Source organism: Pituophis catenifer, unplaced genomic scaffold, assembly GCF_029215685.1.
Source record: "Pituophis catenifer annectens isolate HBS135680 unplaced genomic scaffold, rPitCat1.0.hap2 SCAF_1, whole genome shotgun sequence".
NCBI lineage: Eukaryota > Metazoa > Chordata > Lepidosauria > Squamata > Colubridae > Pituophis > Pituophis catenifer.
The window spans coordinates 161,986,639-162,014,133 of record NW_027256881.1 but is presented as its reverse complement, the minus strand read 5'-3'; the positions used below and the strand labels follow the sequence as shown (position 1 = coordinate 162,014,133).

The following is a 27,495-nucleotide window of genomic DNA, read 5'->3' as shown; positions in this document are numbered from 1 at the left end:
TCCAATGGAACTCAAGCACAAAAAAAATAAAAATAAATCAGAATTGTAGCTTGTGTTTATATAATAGTGAGGTTGTGAAGAGTAGGCATGACTTAGTGACTGAACAACAAGATATAATGCTGGGAGAGCCTTCAGATGGTCACTCATGACCTTATGATTATTGCATTATTGCATGTATAAGTACATGGGCTGCCCTTGAAGACTACCCGGAAGCTAAACTGGTTCTAAGTGGGAAGCTAAACATGGGCCCCTTTCAGTGTGTCCATATAGCACCACCGCTGTGCAAGCTGCACTGGCTGCCAGTCAGCTTATGGGTGCAATTCAAAGTGCTGGTTGTTATCTATAAAGCCCTGTTTGACAGAGGGCTTGAATATCTGAGGGACCACCTTCTTCCAATCATTTCTGTCCACCCAGTACACTTTGGCAGAATGGGTGTAATCCAAGTCCCTACCATTATATATAGTCATCTTGTGGAACCAAGCAAGTCCGCCTTCTGTGCACCGGCCCCTATTCACCCAGAGATCAAAACTGCACCAGAAAGCTCTGAAAACTTGGCTCTAGTCCCAGGCCTATTAATCTTTGTCTAGGCTCTAGGGCAGTGGTTCTCAACCTTCCTAATGCTGTGACCCTTTAATACAGTTCCTCATGTTGTGGTGACCCCCAACCATAAAATTATTCCTAAGACTATTGAAAATATGTGTTTTCCGATGGTCTTAGGCGACCCCTGTGAAAGGGTTGTTTGACCCCCAAAGGGGTCGTGACCCACAGGTTGAGAACCACTGTTCTAGGGCTTTTGTTTTGTTTGATTTTTGTTGTCTGTAAGATTATTTCAGTCTGGGCTGTCTATTTGGTTTAATGTTTTTATCTATTTTAGTGTTTTTTCTAGCTTTTTTACTCTGTCCAGAATAACCAGTTTAAGATGATTATTAACCCAGTTATAATTCCATATTGTTGGATCTGGCCGTGCCCAAATATAATAGCTAAGGGTTTCTAGTTTAAGAAATTCAAAGCCAGTATTCATTAGCCAGGTAGCAGTAGGCATGGAGCTGAATTTATTCAGCTGTATCCTATAAGGTGGCCAAGAGGAGTTTTTCTGGTGACATTGGGGTAAATAAGATTTAATTTTGAAAGTCCAGAAAGAAAAAAGGGAGGGCAATTGAAGGACTGTAATTCAGAAACTATAAAAGAAAGTAATGCTATTAGTAATTGTGTAACTTTTTTTTTTTTACTACCTTGGTAGATTCTTGGGAAAATGCTAAAAGATACTCCAAGGCAATGCATTACCACCCAGTATCAGTGGCTAGGGTGCAGGAGGGCTGCTATTGCCTTCAATTCTTATTGCAGGTTTCATACACAGTCAGCAACTGTACAGTTATGAGTTTTGCTTGATCCAGTGCAAGTCATCGTATCCTGTTATGAACTTCAGTCCTGGTTCACAGTAATCGTGCCCATTATGTGAAGCCAGTGTCCTTTTGAGGAAAAAAGGGAAGCCAAGTACAGTAGGAACACAGCCATTCTTGTCTCTCCTTGTCATCTGACCACATTGCACACCCCATTGCATAGTGGGTGTGATGCTTTCTTCCTTTTTCTTTCAGCACAAAGCAAAATTAGTTGCTAAAGGCTACTGACCTCATGTTCTTTGCATATGCTTTTTAAAGGCACTGATTGGCTCATGTCTTTGTGCTGAACTTTAAATCACATATTGTGGAAAGCCCCCACCCACCCCACCCCACCCCTAAGAATGAAATATTTTGGGGAATATTGAAGGAAGCAGAATATTATATTTCCCCAAAGGAAGAAATTTTATTTATTTTCATTTTATTTATTTTGTCAAGCATATATACAATAACAGGTAAAAGTATAAACATAATTTGAATACATGAAAAGAGTAAGAGTAAAAAGGAAAATTAGGACAGGCACTTTAATGCATTTATGCACGCCCCTTCCAGACCTCTTAGGAATGGGGTGAGGTCAACAGTAGACAGTCTAAAATTAAAATTTTGGGGGTTTGGGGAAGAAATCACAGAGTCGGGTAGTGCATTCCAGGCATTGACCACTCTTGCTGAAGTTGTATTTTCTGCAATCGAGTTTGGAGTGGTTTACCTTGAGTTTGTATCTATTGTTTGCTCGTGTATTGTTGTGGTTGAAGCTGAAGTAGTCATTGACAGGTAGGACATTGTGGCAGATAATTTTATGTACTAGGCTTAGGTCAGATATAAGTTGGTGTAGTTCTAAGTTGTCTAAGCCCAAAATTTCAAGTCTGGTGGTATAAGGTATTCTGTTGCGAGCAGAGGAGTGGAGAACTCTTCTCGTGAAATATTTCTGGACTCGCTCAACTGTATTAATGTCCGATATGCAGTGCAGGTTCCAGACAGATGAGCTGTATTCGAGAATTGGTCTAGCAAATGTTTTATATGTTCTAGTTAGTAGAACAATATTACCAGAGAAGAAGCTATGCAAGATTAGGTTAACAACTCTAAGCACTTTTTTGGCAATATTGTTACAGTGGGCTCTGGCACTTAGATCTTTAGAAATGAGTATTCCAAGGTCCTTGATAGAGTGAGGGTCATTTGTTGGTTGAGATTTGAAGTTGCCACTTGTTTGACCATTTGACACATAGTCAAGGTCTTTTTGAAGGGTAGTAGTATTGTCAGTGCTGTTGTATAGTTTTACATCATCAGCGAAAAGACAGAAAGCAGCCCCCAGTCTTTCTTAATAGCCTACAGCAGATGCTCATTAAGAAATCCTGGGCCAGCCTATTCACAAAATACCTTCACCTCCAGGTGATGGGGTTAAAGACAGGACAGGACCTTAACCCCATTCATTGAGAAAAGTGGAAACAATACCTGTCCATTTAGAAAGGCAGGCTAGAGGCAATAGATAACAGGATAAAATCAATTAATCAACGCATGCCTGACAGGTTTAGGACTAAGGACTTATAATTAAGGGCCATCCAGAGCCTTTGCAAAACAAGTAAAACCAGTCAAATAATAAAAACTCACAAAGCAACTCTCCAGATTACAAAATGCTGTAAAAAAAAAAAAACCACTGTATGAAAGCCCATGTAAAACCAAACCAATTGGTCAACTGCCCCAGAACTGCACGGTGTGGTTCTGTTGATCAATAAAGTCTTTCTTTCCAATCAGCCTCCATGTTATTTCCAGCGTCTTTCTCCCAGCTTGGAACTGAACCAGATGGATTTTTCTTCCAATAATATCTAATGAGCAGCAATTGTATTTTGCTATGCTACAATTATCAGGTGTTATTTGCATCCACTACAGCTCTTGTGTAATTCATATATGGGTAAATTGTGGTCTGTTTTTGGCTAGGCCAGGTCTGGAAAACTTTAGACGGCAACAGTTAGGCTGCTTTATATCTCTTTTCTTCCATTTGCTGTCCATACAGTTTTTTGCAGTTCTGGTGTTAAACCTCTACTTAGGTTTCCCAAAAAAATTTGTTTTTGAGTCCTATATAGGATTTGATTTCTAAACAGTTCACAGCTCTGCTATTTCAACATTCAACAGGAGCTATACTGTAATAATAAACAAAGGGGGGGGGATCCTCGTATTTGAAATGCTAAAACATTTCTTAAAGCATAAAATTTTTTAAAGCATCTTGTCTGAAGATGCAGACACGGTCCCCGTTCAAACAGCATCGCTTTACGGAGTTGCTTCAAATCAACTCCTTTCAGCGGCGGCTTCGTGTCCCGCTATATAAAGACTGTGCCCGCTCACATATGGCCTCATATTGTAATTGCTGGGGTATTTATAAAAGAAGCCAATACTTATTTTTGAATCGCCTGTTTCACCTGCAATAAAGCGGACACTAACATAACCTATCGGGGAGCTCTTAAATGTCTTTCCCATGATTTCCGATGCGCGCTCGTCATTTCCGACAAAGAGGGGCGGCGTCGTGAAAGCTCTTCGTCAGGGTTTTGTTGCCCTGTTCTTGCCTTTGAGCCGCCGTTCCTGTGCACTCTCGCTCGTTGGTGCAGACGACGGACTTAGCAGGAGGAACGCTCCCCTCCCCTCCCTTTCCCCCCACCCCGCCCCGGCTTTTTGTCTTTTGGCCGCTGTTGACGTGGAGCTCCGGGTGCTTCAGGCTTTGTTGTTTTGCGCGGCTGAGCACAGTCCTGCCGGGGCGGCGTTTGCGGTCGTAGGCCTGGGCCATTCAAGGAAAAGCCGACGCGATGAAAGGTAACGAGGGTTAGGGGCGGGAACCGGACCGAGAGAGGGTTGCATTGAAAGCGCCATGCTTGAGACGCTGCCTTTGGAACTGAATTTATTTATTTATTTTAATTTGATTTATATGCCGCCCTTCTCCGGAGACTCAGGGCGGCTTACAATGCGTTAAGCAATAGCCTTCATACTTCTGTATATTTTATACAAAGTCAGCTTATTGCCCCCACAAACTGGGTCCTCATTTCACCTACCTTAGAAAGGATGGAAGGCTGAGTCAATCTTGAGCCTGGTGAGATTCGAATTTACAGTAATTGCAGACAGCTGGTGTTAATCACAATGCTTTTTAGTCTGCTGAGCCACCAGCAGACATATACATATATCATATGTATATGATATATACATATTAAGTCAATATATTTTGACCACCGATTAGCAACAAACATAACATCCAAGACATGCATGCATTTTAGTCACAGATATGGAAATGATTTATAGCCTATTTTTAAAGCATGATTTTATGCTGTATTTAATGCACGTTGCATATCTTCTGTTAAAACCATGCTACATCATTTCTTTTTCCTCCCCAGGTAAATTCCATAATTTTACATATGCTTTGAAAAAGTATCTTGTATTGTTTTGAATTTTCCACCGTTTTTCACTGTTGAGTAAATTGTAGTATTCCGTGAAGGAGAAATCATTTCTCTGCACTATACATATTGTATATTGTACACTATTCTTTTTAAGTCTATGCTATATTTATGTAGTACACATTCATAGATATTTATGCTAATCCGTACTGGGGAGTGAGGTGGGATTGGGATGTCGGCTGTCACCCAAAATGTAAATGAAAACTTTTTTTTGTTCATAGTTGACGCAAAAAGGCTCTGGAAGCACATGGAAAAAAATAAAGTAGACAATATATTTGAGTGTATGCATAAGGCACTGTTGTCTTTGCAGCAGAAGATCGAAGATGGAACTGCAACAAGTGAAGGTTAGACATCTTTGCAAACTATCACACCTAAATTGAGAAATTAGTGAAAGAAACTCATACTCAGTTTTGCAGGTATAATTAGTGATATTAAGTAATCTGTCCTATGCAGACAAGTTAACTGTGCAATAATTTATAATGGTAGGGTTAGAACTGGATATAACAGCCATGCAGAGATTGCAGCTGAATCTAGTAAACAAATCTTATTTCTACTACAATGGTACCTTGGTACTCAACTACTTTGAAATTAATCAAATTTGGTACTCAACCCATTTTGATACGAAAATGTTGTCCCGGTACTCATGGTTTGTTTGGCACTCAATGCACAGTTTAGAACTTGGTGTTGGCTGCCTTGTGACTCACTACATTATTCCTTATGGGAATAATTTGTTTGGCACTCATCATTTTTGGTATTCAGCATGTCTCCCAGAACCAAGTAACGTTGTGTCCTGAGGTACCACTATACTGTGTGAATAAATTTTAAGTGCAGACCCGCACTTTCTTTCCCTGAGTAAGTTCAGCTCCCTACCCACCCCAAAAAGGGAAGACACTGCACCAAATGTGAGAGCCTATTTTTTTCTGCTGTTGGTCACAAATTTGCTCACTGCAGAATCTAAATTAAAACATTGCTATTAAAGACCAAGAGTGCCAGTTTGGTGTAGCTGTTCTGTGAAAATAATAAGTAGGAGAAAAAATGTATGTGTACATATGGAGCTTCTTTGTTCCAAAATATGTACCTGTATTTGATACTAAGAATGTAACAGACTATAAATTGGGAATCACACTTAAGTTTCAAAATGTTTGGAGGACTTCAGCTAAGAGATATCAATCAAAAGGACCATTTTACTTTTTATTAACATCTACATCATTTTAAAATGCTATATTTCAGTGCAGTTTTCTGTTTTTGTTATTTTGAACAGAATGCAACCAAGCTTTGGCACTTGTGAATCAGCTGGGTATGACTGACCTCTTACCCCTGGCGCATGGTATGAAAAATCTCATTGCTTTGCTATAACAGATGATGACATTTTTTCTTTCTACAGGCATTAGCCTCTTACCTAGCCAGAAGAAAAAGCCTGAGGAACTACTTTTCCTCACATATTGGCTCTTGCCTGATTTTTCTATAAGGAAATTGAGCCTGATTCCTATTTTCTACTCTCCATATTGGTTTTTCCATTCCAGCAGATTCAATTCTTGGGTACATGTGGTTTTAATTTTTCACAAAACATAAACAAAAACTTGATCTAGACATATTTTATGAGGGGCCCAAATTCAAATTTCATTGTGACAGATCAAAAGCTTTCTAGTAAGCATTTTGGGAAAGCTGAAGCCAATCAATTTAGTATTCACCATCTCCAGTAGCAAGGCATGCAATTCCCCTGAATTGGGTCAGAATGATACGTTGTCTAGTTCATTGTTACCAAGCCCTTCCAGATTTTGGATAGAAGAATTTACCTAGCATACTGCCTGACCTTTATAGTGGAGATGGCTTTTATATGTGAAGTAGTTGCTTTTCCAATGATACATGTCTGTGGATTTACTAATCGACAGACCTCTGTTAGCAGAATATTATGGAGTCAAATTCTTGCTGGTTTACCTCTTTTTAACACTTATTGTTGTTTTACTAAAAGCTGTCTTTATCCATTGTTCATCACTTAAACAGGACAAAGAGTGCTCCTACTGGTGCATCAAATATAAGAGGAATGTGTTGCATCTATTTTGTCTCTAAGCTTGACGTCTAAAAGTACTGAAAAGAAATTCAGCGCAAACTCTGCCCTTCAGATAGGTAAAACCACCAGACTCCATCCTGTGCAAATGTTTTTATGGAGTTGGAGTGGGGATATCAAGGTTTGCTCTCTAATCCCCAAGTTTTTACAATAACAGTTTCATTTTGCATGCATCCTCTAGCTTTTTGTAAGTGTGATAGTGACAGGTTAATTTATGTGCACTGGAAGTGGGCTGTATATTTCATGAACTCTGAGATGAGGAAGAAAAAGTGAATTCCTCTTCTGTAGTATATTACAATAATAAATTAACATTTTAAATACTTTTTGCCTGATTAATGTTTCTATATTTGCATTAACATTAATTTTAATGATTCATTAATAGTTTCTTAAATGCATAATTGTGATAAATCTAAATTGTAATTTTAAATCTATACTTAAAGTTTTTATGTTCTTGTTCCAGTTAAAGAAGGTAAGCATATATGCCATCTGGATTTACCTCAGTCTTCTCCGGGGAAAATTACAGAAGATGCTGGAGATGATTTTTCTTTGTAAGTAAAACTCTATAAGTACATAAATTGTCTTTTTGCTGTTTTTATATCTTAGAAGTTCAAGTTGAAACTTCATTTGGAAAGTAAGGTGTACACTAAACAGATTAGAGTACATCAGTCAAAACGACTGTTTTGAATATGAATTTCAGCCTTTCCCATTATTTCTCTAACTTTTTGTCTATTTTGGATCTTATTTTATCTTCTCTCTTTAGATTGTTTTCAGTTTCTGCCCTCCTCTCCTGCACTTCTCCAATTCATCTTCCTAAAACTTTTTCTCCCTGCCTTGCTTTTTTCTAGAAATTGAAATGCCCTTTGAATGGCAAATACATACTTCTTTTGGATACTAAGGCTGCATAGCTAAACATTGCTGAACATTTTATGATCATTGGTGGAGGAATTTGCTTTGAACCTTTATGAGCAAGTCTGTGTTGCCCAATCAGCATATGTCAGCATAGTTATATCAATTCTCTGTGTCATTGTCTCTGGAAATTCTCAGTCATCCTGCCAGAACCGATGAAGTTTCTTGGATGAAAAGCGAAAAATCTTCTTTTTCCTCAAGGAAAAAACAATCCAGTTGTCTTTTAAAACAGTACCTTTGAGATCTCTGTGGTGTTGTTTCTCAGCTAATGGCTATAAGTGTCACTGATGGTGCACAGGAGTCTACGTGAGGCACATCTCCCTTCCCCAACCCAGGAAAAGAGCCCCAAAGAAAGAAAAGTGGGCAGGTGGGCAGAGTTCCTGGTCTTCTGTTGAGCATCTGGACACAGCATTTCCTGGAGTCCAGAATTGGAGTAGTTAGGGATTGCACAGGTTTAACTTCCAGAATAAGGTTTTTCACAGTAGTTACCTCTCTCATTATTTGGATGAGTTTTAATCACTTGCTTCTAGGCAAAATCTGTTCCTACATCAGTAAACACCCTATGTAGGCATAGTTCTCAGATTTATGGATAAATAGGCTATCCCCTATTTAGGCAGGTAGTTGTTCAACCCAGGTTAGCTTTTGCTCATTAATTTGGCAATTTCAATAATAATACTGCAGTTTTTATGTCCTTAAAACTTACTGTCGATGATAATGTGACAAGATAATCCTTATAAACATTTGTATCCTTAGAAAAGATTGATGGAATTCAGGTGGAGGTTTTTTCAGTGTCTTGTGTTGTTTTTAGAGAAAACTTAATGGAACTTAACAATATGAAAGATCGTTACTATATAGATTAACAGAAAATTGTAGAATTCAAATTCAAATCTTTATTATCAGAGTACAACATGTGTACAGGGAGATTGGCTGAGCCTCCCTTCATATACCCCCCAACCCAATACAACTCACAGTGAAAGACAGTAAAAGAAAAATCCCTAATCCAGTGAATCCTACTAACAAGCACTCAATCCTACTGCACCACGTGAATTTATTGCACATCGCGCTGGCCCCGCAAGTCGTACTATGTTGTTGTAAAGTTATTTTCCATTCAGAAGCCTGACAGCTCATGGATAAAATCTGTTCTTCAGCCTATTTGTGCGGCTGCCTATGCTTCTATATCTTCTTCCTGATGGCAGGAGAATAAAGAAGTGCTGACCAGGGTGAGAGTTGTCCTGAGGATTTTCCTCACTCTTCTAAGGCAGTGAGCCCTAGCAATGTCATCTAGTGATAATCAGGGGACAGCCCAGAATGTTTTGTGCTGTGCTCACCACCCTATGTAATGTTTTTCTATCCACAACTGTCAAGCTGGCATACCAGTTCAATTTATAAATATTATTGGATTAAGATCATTGTGTTGCTTTCTTAATGCAAATAATGATGGTGAAAGCTGCCTGAATGATAAATAACCAGCATCTCTGTCCAGATTTTAGTCTATCTAAAGCTGAATCCAGCATAGAATCTCTATGGCAGGGGTGTCAAACTCACATTGTCACGGCGGTATCACATGACATATCAGGACTTTTCCCCCCCCCTTTGCTAAACCGGGTGGGGGCGGGGCCAGCACATGACACACCCGGCCTGCGGCCCGCGAGTTTGATACCCTGCTCTAAGGGGTTCAATTAATACAATAGCTATCTGCCACTCTTTTTTTTCCTGTTGATTCCCAACAGAATCCCTTTGCACCACTGAGATTATATACCAGCCTAGGCAGTTGTCACACACATTCCCCTTTGCTGTGAGGGTAGGATTAAAAAAAAAGCATACATGCATCAAACATGGAGAGGATTGAATTATCAGGTTCACTGAACAATATTATATTTGAGCAAATCCTAACATCTCACTGATGGCTTGACACTTTTTATTTTTATTTTTACATGTACGGCTATAAACGGCAGTCTGGAAATTGAAATTGATGAGGGAATGGATTTAAGAACTGAAGGAGAATCTGCAGAGGCATCTTCCAAGTTCTACCAGGATCATGTCTGTTCTAAGAAATGTCTTTCCAAAAGACCATGGGATTCCTACAAAGGGGAAAACCCTTTGAAGTTGCCAATGCTGTGTCACTTCCAGAGATGGCATGCCAAAGCAGACTCTGGCTCAAAATCACACGATGTGCTATACAAAGCTCCTTGTGGAAAGAGCTTGAGAAATTTCAAAGACGTGCAGAATTACTTATTTCAAACAGAATGCAGCTTTTTATTTTTAGATCACTTTTCTTTCAATACCTACGTGCAGGTATTCAGAAGCAGTTCTAGTCCCCAGGCATTTGTCATTGATCCAGATATCAGCCAAGGGGCAGAGACTGTACCAGTGTCATTCTGTAATGATATCAACCATGATCGGCTGCCTTGCTTTAAATACCGGAAGACCTCTTGGCCCCACGGATACTTCTTGAACAACTTCTCCAGCAGTTTTCTTGACTCCTGCAACTGTACCGATGGCTGCATTGACAGGTGAATAATTGTCCATTTTTAAGCAGCATTTTGAATAAAAGTTTTTATTTTAAGTATGTGTATAGTGATGAAATAATGGGGTGATTTGCCAAAGTATGTTTCTTTAAATAATGCCTTGTTAAAGGTATCTGTGGCATCTACAAGATCAAACACAGACACTTGATTATTTTTGTTTACAAAATATGCAGAACCTTGAAAGGTCCTATTTAAAGGGGAAAGGTCAGTTTGCATTGTAAAGGAATTATTTGTTGAAAGCCTTAAATTTTTAAATTTAAGGAAATATCTTCCCTGGAATATATAAACTATCCTGTGTTAATTGCTCTTCACTTGCATGTGAAATAGTAGAGCATTAAGATGATTCTGTGAAATTACATACATGTGGAAATATGGCCATCAGTGGAGAAGTCCATCAAAATTCCAAATGAAATATACCAAGGAAAGCACTTAATATATTTGCTTTCTCTGAAAATGTTATCATCACACCAGAATCCAGGGAATAAATGGGCCACGTTGCTTTATTTCATATCCTTATTTCCACTAGATCTACTGTGTGCTTTCTAGGACAAAATGTACGTGTCTGCTTCTTACAAAAAGAGCCGTCTTGAAAGCTTCTATGTCTCCAAGAAATGGACCATCTCACGGTTATACTTACAAAAGGCTGGAGGAACCTATTTCCAGCGGGTAAGGAATACTATGGTTAAGTTTGTGATACTTGTTACGTTGTATCTTATTTACTCACATGTTTCACTCATATAAACTCTGCTGCATTGCTGTTTTATATTATTATGGTTGGTCGCACAGTCAGCCAGATATTTAGACTAGGTTTGACATTCTTATCCACCCATGAGGCTTTCCCAAGGACCCAGGATAGGCATCTGTTGCTGTTTAATGATGTTAAAGACATACAGATATAAGGCTATAAGATGTTCCAAATAACTTGGAATTGAAATTTACACTTGACTAACAGTGATTTTGTCAACGCTGATGACGTTCAAGTGGTGCTCCAGTTGACTGTACTGTATATATAGGCGGTATTGAGTAATGAATTTCGGATGGTTTTCCCATATAGCTGTTGATATGACTATCAGTGCTACTACTATTATTCTGGTGCCTTTGAGTCAGGGTTGATTCCAGGCAACTGCGGGGGTTTTTTTGAAAAGTTTTTAAGTTTGTGGTTTCTCTGCTTCCTGCTAGGGCTGAGAGAGTGGGACTGGCCAACATCACCCAGCTAGCTTCCTATCTAAGGCGGGACCGGAATTCATAGTTTCCTGGTTTCTAGCTTGGTGCTTTATCATTATACCAGACTAGCTCTCCCTTTTAAATAATAGTTTATAATTATTAGAAAGTTTGTTTCTCATTTCACCAAGGAACTAAAGGGGGAGGAAATGCAAATTGTGTTGAAGAACTGCTTCATGAATCTAGGTTTGAGCCTGGATATCCTGGTGCTCTCAGATGGTTATAGCTTAATGTTTTTGCAACACATGTTTAGACCTGAAAGCTATAGGAAGTTTTTAGAGCATTTTAATTGTCCCAAATTGACCTATTTGTATTATATGTAAAACTGTCCTTTATTACTTATATGAGGAGCATTCTAAAATAAAAGGTTGTAAAGATGTTGTTTTGGTCAGTGTTTGTTTTGAGCATGCCTGATATCCTTGACTTATTCATTTAACAATGGTTTGAAGTTATGACAGCCTTGGGAAAAGTGCTTTATAACCTATCCTCAAAGTTACAACTGTTGCACCATCCCCATAGTCGTGATCATAATCCAGTTGCTTGGCACCTAGGTTGCATTTACAAGTAGTAAATGTAGTCATGTGATTACAATTTTCAACTTTTCCAACCAGCTTCCAACAAGCAAAGTCAATTGGGGAAGTCAGATTTGCCAAATGGCCGCAATGATTCCCTTAATATCTGTGGTAAAAATAGTTGTAAAATCAGGTCTAGTCATGTGATGACTTGCTTTATGACTGCATTGACTTATAGAATCATAAGACTTGAAGGAACCTCCAGCGATGGAGCACTCTCCAACAGAAATTCTCAATTGTGGTCATAAGTCAAGAACTACCTGTACTATATTGTGCCTCTGTATTGAACTTAAGTATCAATAAATACATTCTCTGCTAAGGAATTGCAATAGTTGTTAAAACAAAAGACACAATAAATAAATGCATTCATCCAGAAATGCCAATTGTTAGCAAATACTGTATTTTTCGGAGTATAAAACGCACCTTTTCCCTCCCTAAAAAAGGCTGAAAATTTGGGTGCATCTTATACTCCAAATGTAGCTTTTTCGAGGCGCTAGGAAGTAAAGCGATCTCCATGCTTTGCTCCCTCTGATTCACAGCTGTGCTTTAGAAGCTTTTTTTCAGCCCTAGTGATGCACTAGCGAGTGAAGTGATCTTCCGGCTTTTCTTGCTCCCTCCAACTCGCAGCTGTGCTTTAGAAGCTGCTTTTTATCCCCAAGCAGGGGATAAAACTAATGTGCTGAAGCTGATCAGACTAAGGACACTAGCGAGATGAATATCTGGTAGGCAGATTTTTCCCCCTATTTTCCTCCCCCAAAACTAAGCTGCGTCTTACACTCCGGTGCATCTTATACTCTGAAAAATACAGTGTATAAAGTATACATTTTAAAACATTAGCCATCACTTTAAGAATTCTAATATGTTGCTAGATCATTTGTTGACTTCCATTTGCCTAGTCAATTGGGACAAATCTTGTACTGTTCATACATTTGTTATTTTCTTAAGAAACCTCCAGTTTTTCAATAGTATAGTTACTGATTTGTCTTGCCTTGAGTTCATATGCTCATTGCCTATTTTTCTTCATCTTTCTCTGTCCAGGCAAGCAGCATCCATATTGGAAGACCCAAAGGAGTGAATGTGTTTGGGTATTTGTTTATCTGTCTGTGCTCACACACACTTTGATGCTTTCCCCCATAATCCTCCTTTATTTTACCTTTGTTTTGTGTATCAGAGTTTATGAATGCAGCTTCCTCTGCAGCTGTGACAAGAACATGTGCCAGAACAGATTGGTACAGCACGGTCTTCAAGTTCGCTTACAAGTCTTTAGCACTGAAAAGAAGGGCTGGGGAGTTCGCTGTCTTGATGACATTGACAAGGGAACATTTGTTTGTACCTATGCAGGTAGAGCAAAAGTATTTTAAGTACAGATGGTTTTATTTTATATATGTATACCCACATGCACATATTATCCATACACACACACACAAACACAGTAAAAGATTGAGTAATCATTGAACGTTTCAATACTGAGTATTATGATTCCAATATTCCAATGAATTAATATTTGCATAAATATTCATTGAGGTTAATTTGTTTCTGTAGGAACAGTTTTACCATTTCTTCTATTTTCAGGCGATGTAGTTAATTAGGTATTTCAAATCGATGCTTTACCTCTAAAAAGTGTTTAAAGAAATCAGTATTCCAGTTGTGATTTTATTTTACTTAAAAGAATCTTGTCTAGCATCTTGTCCTGACTGATTAGGCAATATTTTCTCTGTGAAGCTGTCTAGAGAACTAAAACTTTATTTTATTTTATATTTTATTTTATTATTTTATTTTCCCGCCTTTATTGCTTGATAAGTAACTGAAGGCTGTGAATATACATAATATTCCTTCCTTCTCCTATTTTCCCAACAACAGTAACCCTGAAAGGTGAGTTGAGCTGAGTAACGAAGCCAAAGTCAGTCAGCTGGTTTTCATGCCTAAGGCAGGACTAGAACTCCCTGTCTCCAGGTTTCTAGCTTGGTGCCTTACCCATCTAGCCTGGTGGCTTAACCCAGCATCTTAAACAGCTTTATTTCAGGGTCATTGTTATGTCCTCTTTTATAGCTATCAGTGATATTAAAATAACTTTAATTGGATATTATATTAGAATTCTTAAGTATATAAAATCCCCTTCTCCCCACCCCCAAAGAAATGCCTATGACATAGTGAATACTACACTGAAAATTTTGGGAGCTGTTTCACCAGCAAATTGCATTTTAGAGCTTTGAGATAAATGAAATGCTCCAGTTGGAACATTCTTCGTTAGGAATATTGCAAATGGAATTAATAAAATATTTCAGTACATTCTCATCTGCTAAAAGGGAGGCTCTTCTAACCTCTTCCTGTAGGGCTATTTTAGTCCCTTACAGTTTTCCCTTTACCCACACCTGACATAATAGCATCCCGGAAACTCAGAGGTTCCTCTGAAGTTATGCATAGATTTATGAAATTTTAGTTTGCAGTCATATTTACACATACTAATCTTGAATGTAGAAGTAGAACTGTATTTCCGGAGTAGAAATCACTTCTTTATTTTTGGATGATCTGGTTTCACTTCCAGGTCATCCAAAATTCACTTAAGCAAGTGGCTAAGCGCTCAACTACTTTTGATTGCTATGTGAGGGAGAAAAATATTCAAGTATGTCCTCGCTAATCTGTCCTGTTCAAGCTGTTTTGTTTCCGTGGGATAAGGTTTCAAATTGCTTGCTGCCACAGTATGTTACTGGGGTTTCTTGTTTCTCAGTTATCCCAAATAGACTTGAGTTCTGTCAGTTTTTACTGTCAGCAATTACAATTGAAGGGAGTGGTACAAAATAATGTAATCTGAAATTAACATTAAATGTTATATTACTATCCTGCATTTAGATTTAGACTCTCTAACACATAAAATCAGTAGGGCAAGGGGAGATCCGCTTTAGGCAAATCTGAGATATCCTTTTTGCCTTCCTTAAATGTTTATCTTTTTATATTGCCATACTTAGGGTATAAATTTCATAAATACAGTGTTTTATTCTAGGGAAATTGATGTCCAGAGATGAACATTACCAGGGTAAAAATAGTGGCGAAATTGAAGAAGTTACCAAGAATACCAACCAGAGTTTATTTTCAAGAAAGAGAAAACTGAGTACAGTCTGTTCTGATTCAGAGAATGAACTTACTCAGGACACTGGAAGACAACAATCTTTACATCTGGATGCTGAAGGTCAACCAAATCGGCAAGTTAACAACAATTACATGTTTAAATAGTTAACATCCCTTCACTGTTTGAATCTGGATGAAGCCACATTTATGGTCCATCTTGTAGTGACTCATTAACAATACAAGCATTTAAAAATCCATGTTAGATCAGAATATATATACAATTGCTCTGAGTAAGCATGGCTCCTCTCCCCTTGAGATTAAGTAATGAGGAAGGAGTTTGTTGGAGAGTCTGGTTCTTTGATGGTAGTAAAGAAAGAGAAAGAAATTAAGCCCACCTACCGGACCCAGAGAAGATACAATCCAACTTAGAAAAATGTGTTCAGAATACTAAGTGAGAGTAGTGTTAGGAAGTTGATATTATTTTACATGTGCTTGAGGCAAATGGCTGATTTCTTTCAAGACAAAATTTTAGGCTTAATCCCCACTGTGGCTGAGTTTACCCAAACTATTCCTTTGTTCATTTTACCTCTCCTGATGTTTAATCCTCACCTCTAAATTTAAAAATCCTCTATATTTTCTTCATTGTTGTGTATTCCTGAGAGCATTAAACGTATGTTTTAAATGTCCATGTACTGAAATGGTTGGGGAAGGGCCTCCAGGTAACTAAATGGGAAGCATTTTTGGGTTTATTTTATAACCATAGTTGAGGCTAAAAAGAAAATGGTGGCAGCAAATATTTGCTGAAAACAATAAATGTTGCATCACTCTAAAGTAGAGCAGACCCAGTTGTGAAAAAGAGCCTTACGACATAAAAAATGCAAATCATAATATTACACTGTGTGGTGATGCCCTTTATTTATGTGAAGCCGCTGGGCGAGATCATCCGTGGCTTCGGGGTGGATTTCCATTAGTACGCTGATGACACTCAGCTGTACATTTCCACCCTGGGCCACCCCAATGATGCCCTTGAAGTGATGTCCCCGTGCCTGGAAACTGTACGGATCTGGATGGGGAGGAACAAGCTCAGACTTAACCCTTCCAAGACCGAGTGGCTGTGGTTTCTGGCGTCCCGTCATAGTCAGTTGACTCCATCACTGACTATTGGGGGTGAGATCTTGACCCCCTCAGAGAGGGCTCGCAACTTGGGTGTCCTCCAAGTTGGACTCACAGCTGTCCCTGGAAGACCATCTGACGGCTGTGGCCAGGGGGACTTTTTATCAGGTTCGCCTGATTTACCAGTTGTGTCCCTTTCTGGATTGGACTCCTTACGCAGTCACTCACACCCTCATCACTTCCCGTCTGGACTATTGTAACGCTCTCTACATGGGGCTCCCCTTGAAGAGCACCTGGAGGCTCCAGCTGGTCCAGAATGTGGCCGCACGGGTAATTATGGGAGCGACCCAACGCTCCCATGTAACACCGCTCCTGCGCGAGCTGCACTGACTCCAGGTGGTCTTCCAGGTGCGATTCAAGGTGTTGGTTGCCACCTTTAAAGCGCTCCATGGCATGGGCCCTGGGTATCTACAAGACCGCCTTCTGCCACCAATAGCCTCCTATAGACCGGTACGCTCCCACGGAGAGGGGCTCCTCCGGGTGCCGTCAGCTAGACAGTGCCGGCTGATGACCCCCAGGGGGAGAGCATTCTCTGTGGGGGCCCCTATCCTCTGGAATGAGTTGCTCCCGGAGATTGGTAGGATTACTGACCTGCGTACCTTTCGCCGTGCCCTAAAAACATTACTATTCTAACAAGCAGTGCTGGCCTAAAAAATAATAATATTTTTACTATTTTAATGGGTTGTTTTATTAGAATTTTCGGCCAATTGATTTAATTGTTTTAACTTGTTTTTAATTTTTCTATTGTCATGGTTTTATTCTGGCTGTACACCGCCCTGAGTCCTTCGGGAGAAGGGCGGTATAGAAATTTAATAAAATAAAATAAAAATAAAATAAAATTACAGCAGTTCCAAAACCTTCTTAGTATATAAATGATTCTTTAATGCTTTAAATCTCTTCTCAAATTAAGTAGAAACTGGGCTTTCAACATAGTTCAATTGACAATAATTAATATTATACAAACTCTTTTATTTCAGTAGAATATGCTAAATCTTCAAAGTGGATGAAGCTCCCAAGTGGATCTTTGAGTCTCTTTACATTAAAAAAAAAGTTTCGGTAAATTTGTAATCTTTGTAGGCATTTACCAATACAAAATTTGCACAAGATGACAAGGAATTTGCTGTAAACACTGAACAATTACTAGGACAATTAATCCTACAATTAATAATTAAAAAATAGTTTAAAGAATTCTACTTTAACATATGCTATATAAAACCATGTTTCTGTTAGCAGAATTCAGAACTACATTTCATACAAGAATTGGAATGTACAAACTATTGCAAGACCTAAAACTAAAACATCCCTTCTTCAAAGACAACGACAAGAACTAGTAAATATTCTGCATTTATTTTTAGACTGCCTTGTTGGCTTTTTACTTTATTTTAATGTATACTTTGAATGTTTCAAATCTGTTCTGTTTCTAAATTTGGTAGCGAGGTAATAAGGGAAGATCTTACTGTGCTCAGTGAGTAATAATACAGTACCACAGTATTTCTCAACCTCAACAACTTTAAGATATGTAGACTTCAGCTTGCCGGCTGGGTAATTTTGGGAACTGAAGTCCACGTATCAAAGTTACTGGGGTTGATGAACTATCCTGCATTGTTCTTTCCTTTTCTTTCCCCCAGAAGAATATATATACGTATTTTAATGAGATTACAGATAATCCCTAATTTATTACCACAATTGGGACCAGAATGTCTGTTGCTAATTAAGATCGTTGTTAAATAAGTCATGAACTTTTCTGCAACAGTTGTTAAGCAAATCACTGCGGTTTTTAAGTGAATCTTGTGGTTAAGTGAATTTAGCTTCCCCCCTTGATTTTATTTGTCGAAAGCCAGCCGAGAAGGTCACAAATAGCAATCATGTGCTAGGGGGAGGTTGCAACCATCATATACACCTGCATGGTTGCCAAGTGCCCAACCATGGAGTTGCTGCAACAGAAGCAACAGTTGTAAGTGACTTTTCCCAGTGCTGTTGTAACTTGGATAGGTCGCTGAAGGTTACAAGACGAGGGCTGTCTGTATTGTGTAGATGTGTCAATTATTCTGAGCTTGAAATAACTGTTTTGAGATTAAATCAAGCTGTTTTGACCTTAATGAATGTGCTCCAACATTTCATTGAACTGGCAAATGAAATTGTTATAGTCCAGTTCAAATTTGAAAAGGCTGTTTTGCATTTGAGCAGTTCTGAGTTTGAAACATTTCATGCACCTTTGTAGTTAGGAGAAGTAAGAGAGTCTGAAAAAGGAGATTATTTTAGGATAGCACTGTTTGCTGAATCTACTTTTAAATTTGTCCTTCCAAGATGGATGGACTGGAGTACTCCATTTCACAGATTGATCCTGCCTAAGTAGAATATTTGGGTTTGATTGGAGATCAGGAGAGAGAGTTAATTTTTATTTATCTTACCTCGCCCTTCCCCAGCATGTTATGTGGCACTGAATGAAAACCAGAAAATGTGTTTGTTGTATCCAAGCCCCAAGAAAGCCAGATGGCTTCTAGAAAAAGATCAAAACCTTGAGAAATCAACAAAATAAATCCAGGATTAAAATTCCTAGTTTGTCTACTCATACTAGATTTCTTTCTTCAAAGGGAATTACTGATGCCAGCTCTGATGAAGATGAGAGTTCTTTGTGTCAGTCAGGAACAAGAAGAATAACTTCAGCAACCAAAAAAGGAGATGAACGTAAAGTTGCACCATTTTTTTTCATTTTCAACAAATTTGAAAATAAAATTGCATATCTCAAAACCACTATTAAGGAGCTAAAAGCACTACAATTGCACCAAGAGCCTTGGTGGTGCAGCAGACTAAGTGCTGTTATGTAGCATTTAGCTGCCAGCTGCCTGCAATTAGTGCGAGTTCAAATCTCACTAGGCTCAAGGTTGACTCAGCCTTCCATCCTTCCGAGGTAGGTAAATTGAGGACCCGGATTGTGGGGGCAATAAGCTGACTTTGTAGAAACACTGCTTATGGGGGGCCAAAAGCCCTAATAAGCAGGTATATACAAAAGAATGAAGGCTATTGCTATAAGTGCATTGTAAGCTGCCCTGAGTCTTTGGAGGAGGGTGGCATATAAATTGAACTAATAAATAAATAAATACAATTAATAAAGTTAAAAGAAAACTGCATAAAAATAATGCTGAAATATAAAAGCATGAAAAATTCTTACCAGCAGAGAAAAGACTATAATATTCTATTAATATAATATTCAGCCTTTGCCATGGTTTCTTACTTTTGGTAGACAGATAGCCTCAAATATTACCTCCTTGATACTCTGACTTGAAGAGTTTTGAGCTTCTTGCTATGCGGTCTTATGTATTTAGCAGACATACAGTATGTGGGATCTGCTATGTGATACGTGACATGAGACTTACGATGCAGATTTTTTTCTGAGCGTAAACCATTATCAGAGATACACAGTTTTTAATCCAGAGAAAATAAGGTACTTCACATCCCACATTTTCTATATTTGTTGGCAGCTCCTTGAAGGAGTTGTGCCTTTTCCTGGATTTGTATATGTGAACTCAGGAAGCAGAGACAGCGCAATGACATTACCCTGTCATTATCTCTGAAAAAAGTGAATCTTCTGTAAGCAGCTGCCAACAGATAAAGCACAGTATTCACAGCAGAGGCAAAGGGGCTTTGTCCTTCGATCCAAATACTGAAAACTTAGGTATGGCCATGATCGTGCTCGGAATCTGATAGAGCTTTGGATTCAAAAATAATATTTTAATAAATTGGTCTAGCAAATTTAAAGCAGAGCATCTATACTAGATATTGGAAGGTGTGACTGTGAGATGTTCCTAAATCATATGCTAATTTTGAAATGCTTCTTTACAGAATCAGGCCTGCAAGGAGAATTTGAGAATTTGGTAAACACCATAAATTCTGAAGCTAATACTGATTGCCATAAAGAGAATCTCCTTTCTGATGCTGTATTGAAAAATAAACTGCCTGTGGAAGATGACAAAGAAGTGAAAAAACAACATAAAGACATACTTGAATCAGACAACACAATAAAGCGAAAAACTCAGAGAAACAGACAGGAACTAGCTTGTACGAAGGAGGCAGCAGAAATTGAGACATGCCCAAAGAATGAAGAAAATCCTTGTTTGCTGGATGCCACAAGGGAAGGCAATGTAGGCAGGTTTCTTAATGTAAGTCGTATTTCTTTACTTCTTTTGTTTCAGTTTATATCACCACCTATCTGAGCCAATAGCTTTGGGCAGTGAGCAATATTTAAAATCAAAGTTCAAAAATATACAACCACAACTATAAAAATTAAAATACACAGCAGCAAGAAAAATGCAGCTATCACTAACACAACCAGGAGATGTGTCCCTTCACAGACTCAGGGTCCTGGGACTTGAGAACTTTATGAAAGGGTCAGTAAGGATGGGGACATCCTGATCTCCAGAGAGAGAATGCTCAGTACTGTGGGCGCTACAGGCTCACCTTCTGGGCCCTGACAACCAACTTCTTTAGCTGACAGGACCCAGAATACGTGCCCATCCTGCTTGGCCAGTCAGGTAGAAACGAATGGGGAAAATGTTCCCTTAAGTAACCGGGTCCCAAGCCATGAAGGGTTTTAAAGGTGACAACCAGCTCTTTGAATTGTATCTGAAAGCACATTGGCAACCGGTACAGTTCACATGCACTAGATCAGCATAGTTTACTGTACATGCAGCCGCATTCTGCAACTGTTAAGGCTTTCAAATGCTCTTCAGGGGCAGCCCCATGTAATGAGCATTGTGGTAGTTCAGACAGGTCATTGTGGAATGAATAACACTGAGCAAGGCCTCCCAATCCAGGAACAGGCACAACTGATGCACAACCTGAAGGTGAGCAGTGGTTCTCCCATTGGTTCTCCCAATGGTTCTCTCAAGAAGTTATGAACTCAGAAGGACCTCCACATTGCTTGGGGCAGTGCTACCACATCCAGAATCAAAAATGGAAGATCCTGAGCCTGAGAACGTTCAAAATCTTAAAGCCACTAAGTCTTGCTTGGGTTGAACCACAACCTGTTTCCTAAGAAAATGTACCTAAGACAAGACCAGAAAAATAGTTCCTCAGTTTCTAGCTGAGTTCCTTAACCATCACACCAATCTGGCTCTCACATACTGATGATACTCACCCTAAAAATCAGATGATCTCACTCAGTGGCTTCATGTAGATGTTAAACACTGTGCTACTGACCCCCATCTCCCAGAGGGGGTCCAGAAGGATTCTGTGATTGATAGTATCAAAATACACTAAAAGGTCAAGAACAGCAAGGATGGGTGTACTGCCCTCATTCTAATCCAACAAGAGATTATGCAAAATTGTATTCATACAGTCTCATACTCAGGCCTGAATCACAATTGAAATGGATCAAGTTAAAGAAGTATCTTTTTCATAATTAATATTACACTAATTTTGAAAAATGTTATAGTTTTGCTATGTGTTGAAATAGCAATAACAATAGCACTTAGACTTAGATTCATATACCGCTTCACTGTGCTTTCCAGCCCTCTCTAAGCGTTTTACAGAGTCAGCATATTGCCCCCAACAATCTGGGTCCTCATTTTGCTGACCTTGGAAAGATGGCAGGCTGAGTCAACCTTGAGCCGGTGAGGATCCTGGCAGTCAGCAGAATTAGCCTGCAGTACTGCAATCTAACCACTACGCCACCACGGCTCTTATGCTGAATACTGAGAACCTTCAGCATCTGTATGCAGTCTTCAGGAGCAGTGTAACAGATTTACAACTTTTGGTCTGTTTTTGTACTTAACGAATATGGTATAAAGAGTTAAAATCTGTAGCTCTTATCTATCCACCAATTTATAAAAGTAAACCAGTTATCTTTTAGTTTTATATTCTATAATTCACATGCAAATATTGGGAAATCTTTTCAGCCTTAAATTTAGATGCCAGTGATAAGAATAACCAAACACAGAACTGGATGATGATAATAAATGAGGGGGTAAATAAATAAATATGTTCAGTATATAATTAATGATATTTTGCTAAGCCATTATGTCCACAGTAAGGAAATAGGGCTGAAGAGTAGAGCCAGGAAAAAAGTTAGGATTTGAAATGGAGGAAGGGGCTTGATGTGAAGAGGTCCTAAGATGAGGTTTATGGTCTCTTCCCCTCCTTTTATTCTTCATACTGTTGGAATAGAAGTAGCTGCCTTTGGCCTTTGAAGTTTGTTCTACTCGTTGGCTTCTCCGGGAGCAATTTTGCTTTTGCTTTTATTGGTCTGGTTGAACTCAGTGGTAGAAAAGTCACCCAAGAAGTGTGGCTAGTGGGAGAGTCACTAATCTCTTAATCCAGTAAACCAGCAGCACCAGGTTCTTGTATAATTTAACAATTAAAAAGAAATAGGACATGGACATTCATCGAACAGAGACTACTAAAGATTGTTCTACGGCTGATAAGAGAAAAATATAAGCATAAAGAATTCAGAGAAGAATCTTAAGTGTAACCATTCACTGTGAAAGGCAGGGCTGTCTGCTTTTGATCCTTAAAAGACTGTTGCCATACAGTTTCTTGAAACACAAAGCTTGAAAGGGTCCTACAAGAGTGTTAGAGCTAATAACAACTTTTAACCAACCAAAGCAAAGCAAGAGATGTTAATAAAATAAATAAAAATAGTATAAAATATATCAAAAAAACAGCACTATGTTTTTATAACATATTGATACTAAATACACAGATTTTATCTCTTTATAAAACCATTTCCTCTTTTATTTTTGTTTTTTTGCATTAATGATGTTAAACATTACAGAAAAGAATAGTTTGATCAGACCTGACTCCATAAGTAGAGTATGTTTACCAAAAGAAACGATCCAAATGTGCACAAAAAGTATATTAAAAGAAAACAGGTGCTTCTATTTTAACTGTTATTTATTTTGTTTATAGCACAGCTGCTCTCCTAATCTCTTCGTGCAAAGTGTATTTGTAGAGACTCACAACAGAAATTTCCCCTGGGTGGCATTCTTCACAAAGAGGTTTGACATTTTTCTTTGTTAACAAATCCGTAAGCATAATTCTGTGAGCAAAAATAGATTTCTACTAAGAAAAAAAATGTATAAAACTGAATACTTGTTCTGTGGTTATCTTCTACTGAACAATACAGAAGGCAGAAAATGGAATGGTGTTATTAAAAAGAAAAACATAATAGCAAGAGTTTTATCCCATTTATAAAGGCAAATACGACATAGCTCTATGATTGTGTCTGATTTTTATAGCATAAGTGATTGAGTTTGGAGTAATGTATTTTTATGTCTGCACTATAAACAAATCTTGATATTTCAGGGAACTGATGAAGTTATTTTGGGATTTGAATGTGCGGCTGTATATGTGTGTATTGATTAATAGCTACTTGATCTTAGAATGTTTATCTTCATAACATTAAACACTTCTGCTTTTATCTTGGGTAAATGCTCTGAGCTTTTTAGATCTTATTAAATGTTAATCATATTAATTATAAACCAGAGACAAAAGGATGTTTTAAAGTGGGTTTGCAAACCATTATTAAAAACCAATAACAGTTTTAGTTGTTGCAGAAGAGATAATTTTTCTGGCTTTTTATTCTTGCTAATGTTCTCCTGCATGATCTCCAGGGACAGAGCAGACTTTAGTGAAGTAAACCATGGTTTTATTTGTTTCTTTAACCTTAAGAACAGAAATCTTGATTAGTGCTACTTAAGCACTATCTGCTAGATATTCAAATTTAGTAATCTTAAAATTAAAATTTAGTAATTTGTTACTATGACAGGCCAGGGGTAATTGCTAACACTTTGGAGGACAGTGGGATCTTGACAGATTTGAACATTGGGCCCTAGCAAACAAAATGCAGTTCAGTGATAAGGAAGGTAAGATCCTGCACTTAGGGAGAATGGGTGTCCTAGTTGACCACCACTTGAGTATGAGCCAGTACTGTGCTGCAGCTGCCAAAAAGGACCATGTAGTCCTAAACTGCATCAACAAGGGGGATAGCATCAGGATCATGGGAAGTACCACTTTATACTGCACTAGTGAGTTCACATTTGGAATACTGTGTACAGTTCTTATTACCAAGATAGCTGTAAGTTATGTAAAGAACAGACATTATTGCTGCCTTGTTGGGAGTCTTAAGCACCATCCCGTATTTGTACTCATAAAAGTAAAAGTAAGCATAAATCCTCATGGATTATTGCTATTATTCTAATTGTGTGGCATATTTGCTTTTCAGACATGTAAAAGCTGGAACTGAACTTACATGGGATTATGGTTATAAAGCTGGAAGTATGCCTGAGACAGAGACTACCTGCCAGTGTGGGAGTCTGAAGTGTCGGAAAAAAATCTTGTAGAGTTTTTGTATGTATTAATCTAGAACCTGGTGAAATGGGCAGCATACAAATAATATACTTTTTTTAAAAAAAGGATTGTTACGCACATTTTTGGATCAAGGCATCTCTGCCCTATCTACATTTATTAATGGAAGCAACTCATTTCAATCTAGGACTGATTTCAGTCACTGCTTTGAGTTTTGAACAGCTTCCTTGGATTTCAGTTTTTAGTGATTTGAGATAGTTGCACAGATACTTTTTTGGATCTCAACTTTACCAACCAAAAAGGAATTCGTAAACCAGATAGACTGGTTCCTCAAGGTCAGGTCTAAGATCTGCTGCTGAGAATTTCCACTATACTATACACAGTACTGAGTCAAATGTATGAAGTACTGAGTCATATGGACAAACATACTAATATAGTAACAGGCAGCTAGCTTCCTATAGTCGTATTTGTAAAGATGGATTTTTTTTTAGCAAGCCATTGGTTATTGCGTGAAAAGATAGTATTAATAAAAATATCCAGTAGAATAACAAAAGATTGACAGGTATGTAATAGCAGCACACACATGTGAATTATAATCATATCCTACAATACAGCTTTGCCTCTTCCACCCAAATTCCTGTGGACCCTCATAAGCAAGAAGACCAGACTTGGCATGGAGTGGCACACTGAAAATTGAGGAAAGGTTAGGACAAAGAACTGGTCTAAAAGACAATAGCTGAAATGTACTCATTGTACTTAATTAACTATATATATATATATTATTTTAATATGACATATTGGTCTGTAATTATCTTCTTTGTTGTATATTAAAGCTTTACCATTCAGTACCAATTTTTGCAGGAGTCCTAACAGCTTTCACTTTCTTAGTTGTATGACATATTTATCATAAGTCAATTCTTGTGTACACAATTTTGTGTGCTGTAACCTCCTTTTATTTAATTACTTGATTACTGTGATAAAGATTATTGATTCAGCAAACCCTGTCATTCTTACTTTACACTTTACTTGCATGCCAAAGTTCCAAAAGCTCTGCCCAGCAAACAAAGAAACAATCTCTTTTAAGATTTAATTAAAATTATGTTATATCAGAAGCGTATTGCAATGGGTTTTTGATAGTATAGTCTGTGTAAGAATGGTTTTAATTCCTCTACTTCTCTTCACCTTCAGACTTCATTCTAGATATGCCAATAGAACAATTGGCATTTGTTCATCAAACTTCAAAAAATGTTGCAACTCAACTATTATAATAAATTGGATTTATATCTCCACTAATCAAGTCAGGACATAACCCCTCATTTGCTATTAAGAATAGAAAATCGTCTAATGCTTTGTCATCTGTATTTGCTGCCTTAAATAATGTGTAAAAATAATAAAATATGGGAAATAAATGATTAAATAAAAAGGTCCATCTCACCAATGAACCTTAACTGTCAGTAATTTCTATGTGTCTCCCTACATGGAGATATAGGCGGTCTTCAACTTACAACTACAATTGAGCCTAGAATCTTGGTCATTGAGTGAAGCAATTGTTAAGTGAGATATCACATGACTGCCTCAGTCAACAGTTGCAATCCTGACACTTATGGTTGCAGTCATTAAATGGACAGAGTCCCAGGTAAGGAGTGCAGGGTGCCTTGGTGTTGGGGGAAGACCCTGGAAGGTTCCACTTAGGAACTGAAAATCCTCCCTTCTGAAATCCATGCATGATTTTCAGCCCTTGAGGGAGAGAGACTAACACACGTGCAGGACCTCCCTGACCTGTCTAAAGCACCCATACTGTTTATCACTTTGCTTCTCTGCTCTCTTTTGGATTTTGGCCCCTCTTGTTTTCAGGTGCTAGCTGAAAGCACTGCTTACCAAAGGATATCATCTCTCCATGCATGGAGAGGACCGTGGTTGGCGGGCTGCAGAAACCATGCTCAGATCTTCAGGATCTTCTCCACCCTGTCAAAAGAACTCAGCTCCCTTCTGTGCATGGAAGGGAACTCCTGTGTGCTGCAGAAATGGAGCTCAAATCATCAGGATCTGAACTCCTTTTCTGCACCCCTATAGAAGAAAGTCATCTCTCTCCTGCTTGTGGAAGAGAACTCCTTCCATGGGGTGCAGAAACTGAGCTCAAATCAGGTTTTCGGCTCCAATTCTCCACTCCTTAAGAGGATGTCATCCCTTCTCCACACACAGAAGGGAACTTGGGTGGGGATGCAGAAACAGCTTGAATCATCAGGATCAGATCCATTTCTCCACCCCACCAAAAGAATTCAGCTTCCCTCCACAGGCAGCTCTTTCAACAGCCCCCAAGATGAGAAAGATGCCATCCTCTTGGCAGATGGCAGCAGCTTTTTAACCTTCCTTGCCAACTCATTGATTTTCTGGGGAAGCCAGCAGAGAAGATTGAAAATGGTGATCACATGAAGGCACCAGCTGCAACTGGTCATAAGTGAAAACAGGTTGCGAAGCACCCAGATTATGATTATGTGACTAGGGGGGTGGCAGAGTTTTACAAGAGTGCTTTACAGGCCACAAAGCACTCTCCAAGACTATCATAAATCAGTTGTAGACTACCTGTATAAAGAACGTTTCTGTATGGCAAATCATGTGGCAGTCCCCTGAACCATGGTTCTGGATTGATTATGGCAATTGTTATTGAATTAGCATAAAATGTATGACAGAATAAGAAAACAGTCCGTTTTTCCATTAGCTATATTTTGCCTTTATTTCCTTTGGGTCCATATTTCCAGTAGCTACTTTTGGAGAAACAAACTTAATTTCTTGACTACTTTTTTAAAAATATTTTATTTAGAAAACACA

General features: G+C 38.4%; 1 protein-coding gene across 1 annotated transcript in view; it reads left to right on the top strand.

Annotated features, from left to right (window-relative positions):
• The first annotated feature begins 3,965 nt into the window (after positions 1–3,965).
• SETDB2 (SET domain bifurcated histone lysine methyltransferase 2) overlaps positions 3,966–27,495 on the top strand; it is a 70,895-nt gene continuing 47,365 nt past the window's right edge. The window contains 13 exon segments of the mRNA XM_070933269.1: positions 3,966–4,196; positions 5,050–5,172; positions 6,090–6,155; positions 7,357–7,444; positions 9,758–10,315; positions 10,877–10,996; positions 13,295–13,464; positions 15,125–15,323; positions 17,596–17,692; positions 18,957–19,050; positions 20,206–20,522; positions 23,269–23,357; positions 24,584–24,697. Coding sequence (XP_070789370.1) covers positions 4,190–4,196; positions 5,050–5,172; positions 6,090–6,155; positions 7,357–7,444; positions 9,758–10,315; positions 10,877–10,996; positions 13,295–13,464; positions 15,125–15,323; positions 17,596–17,692; positions 18,957–19,050; positions 20,206–20,522; positions 23,269–23,357; positions 24,584–24,697 — 2,042 coding nt within the window. The 5' untranslated portion in view covers positions 3,966–4,189.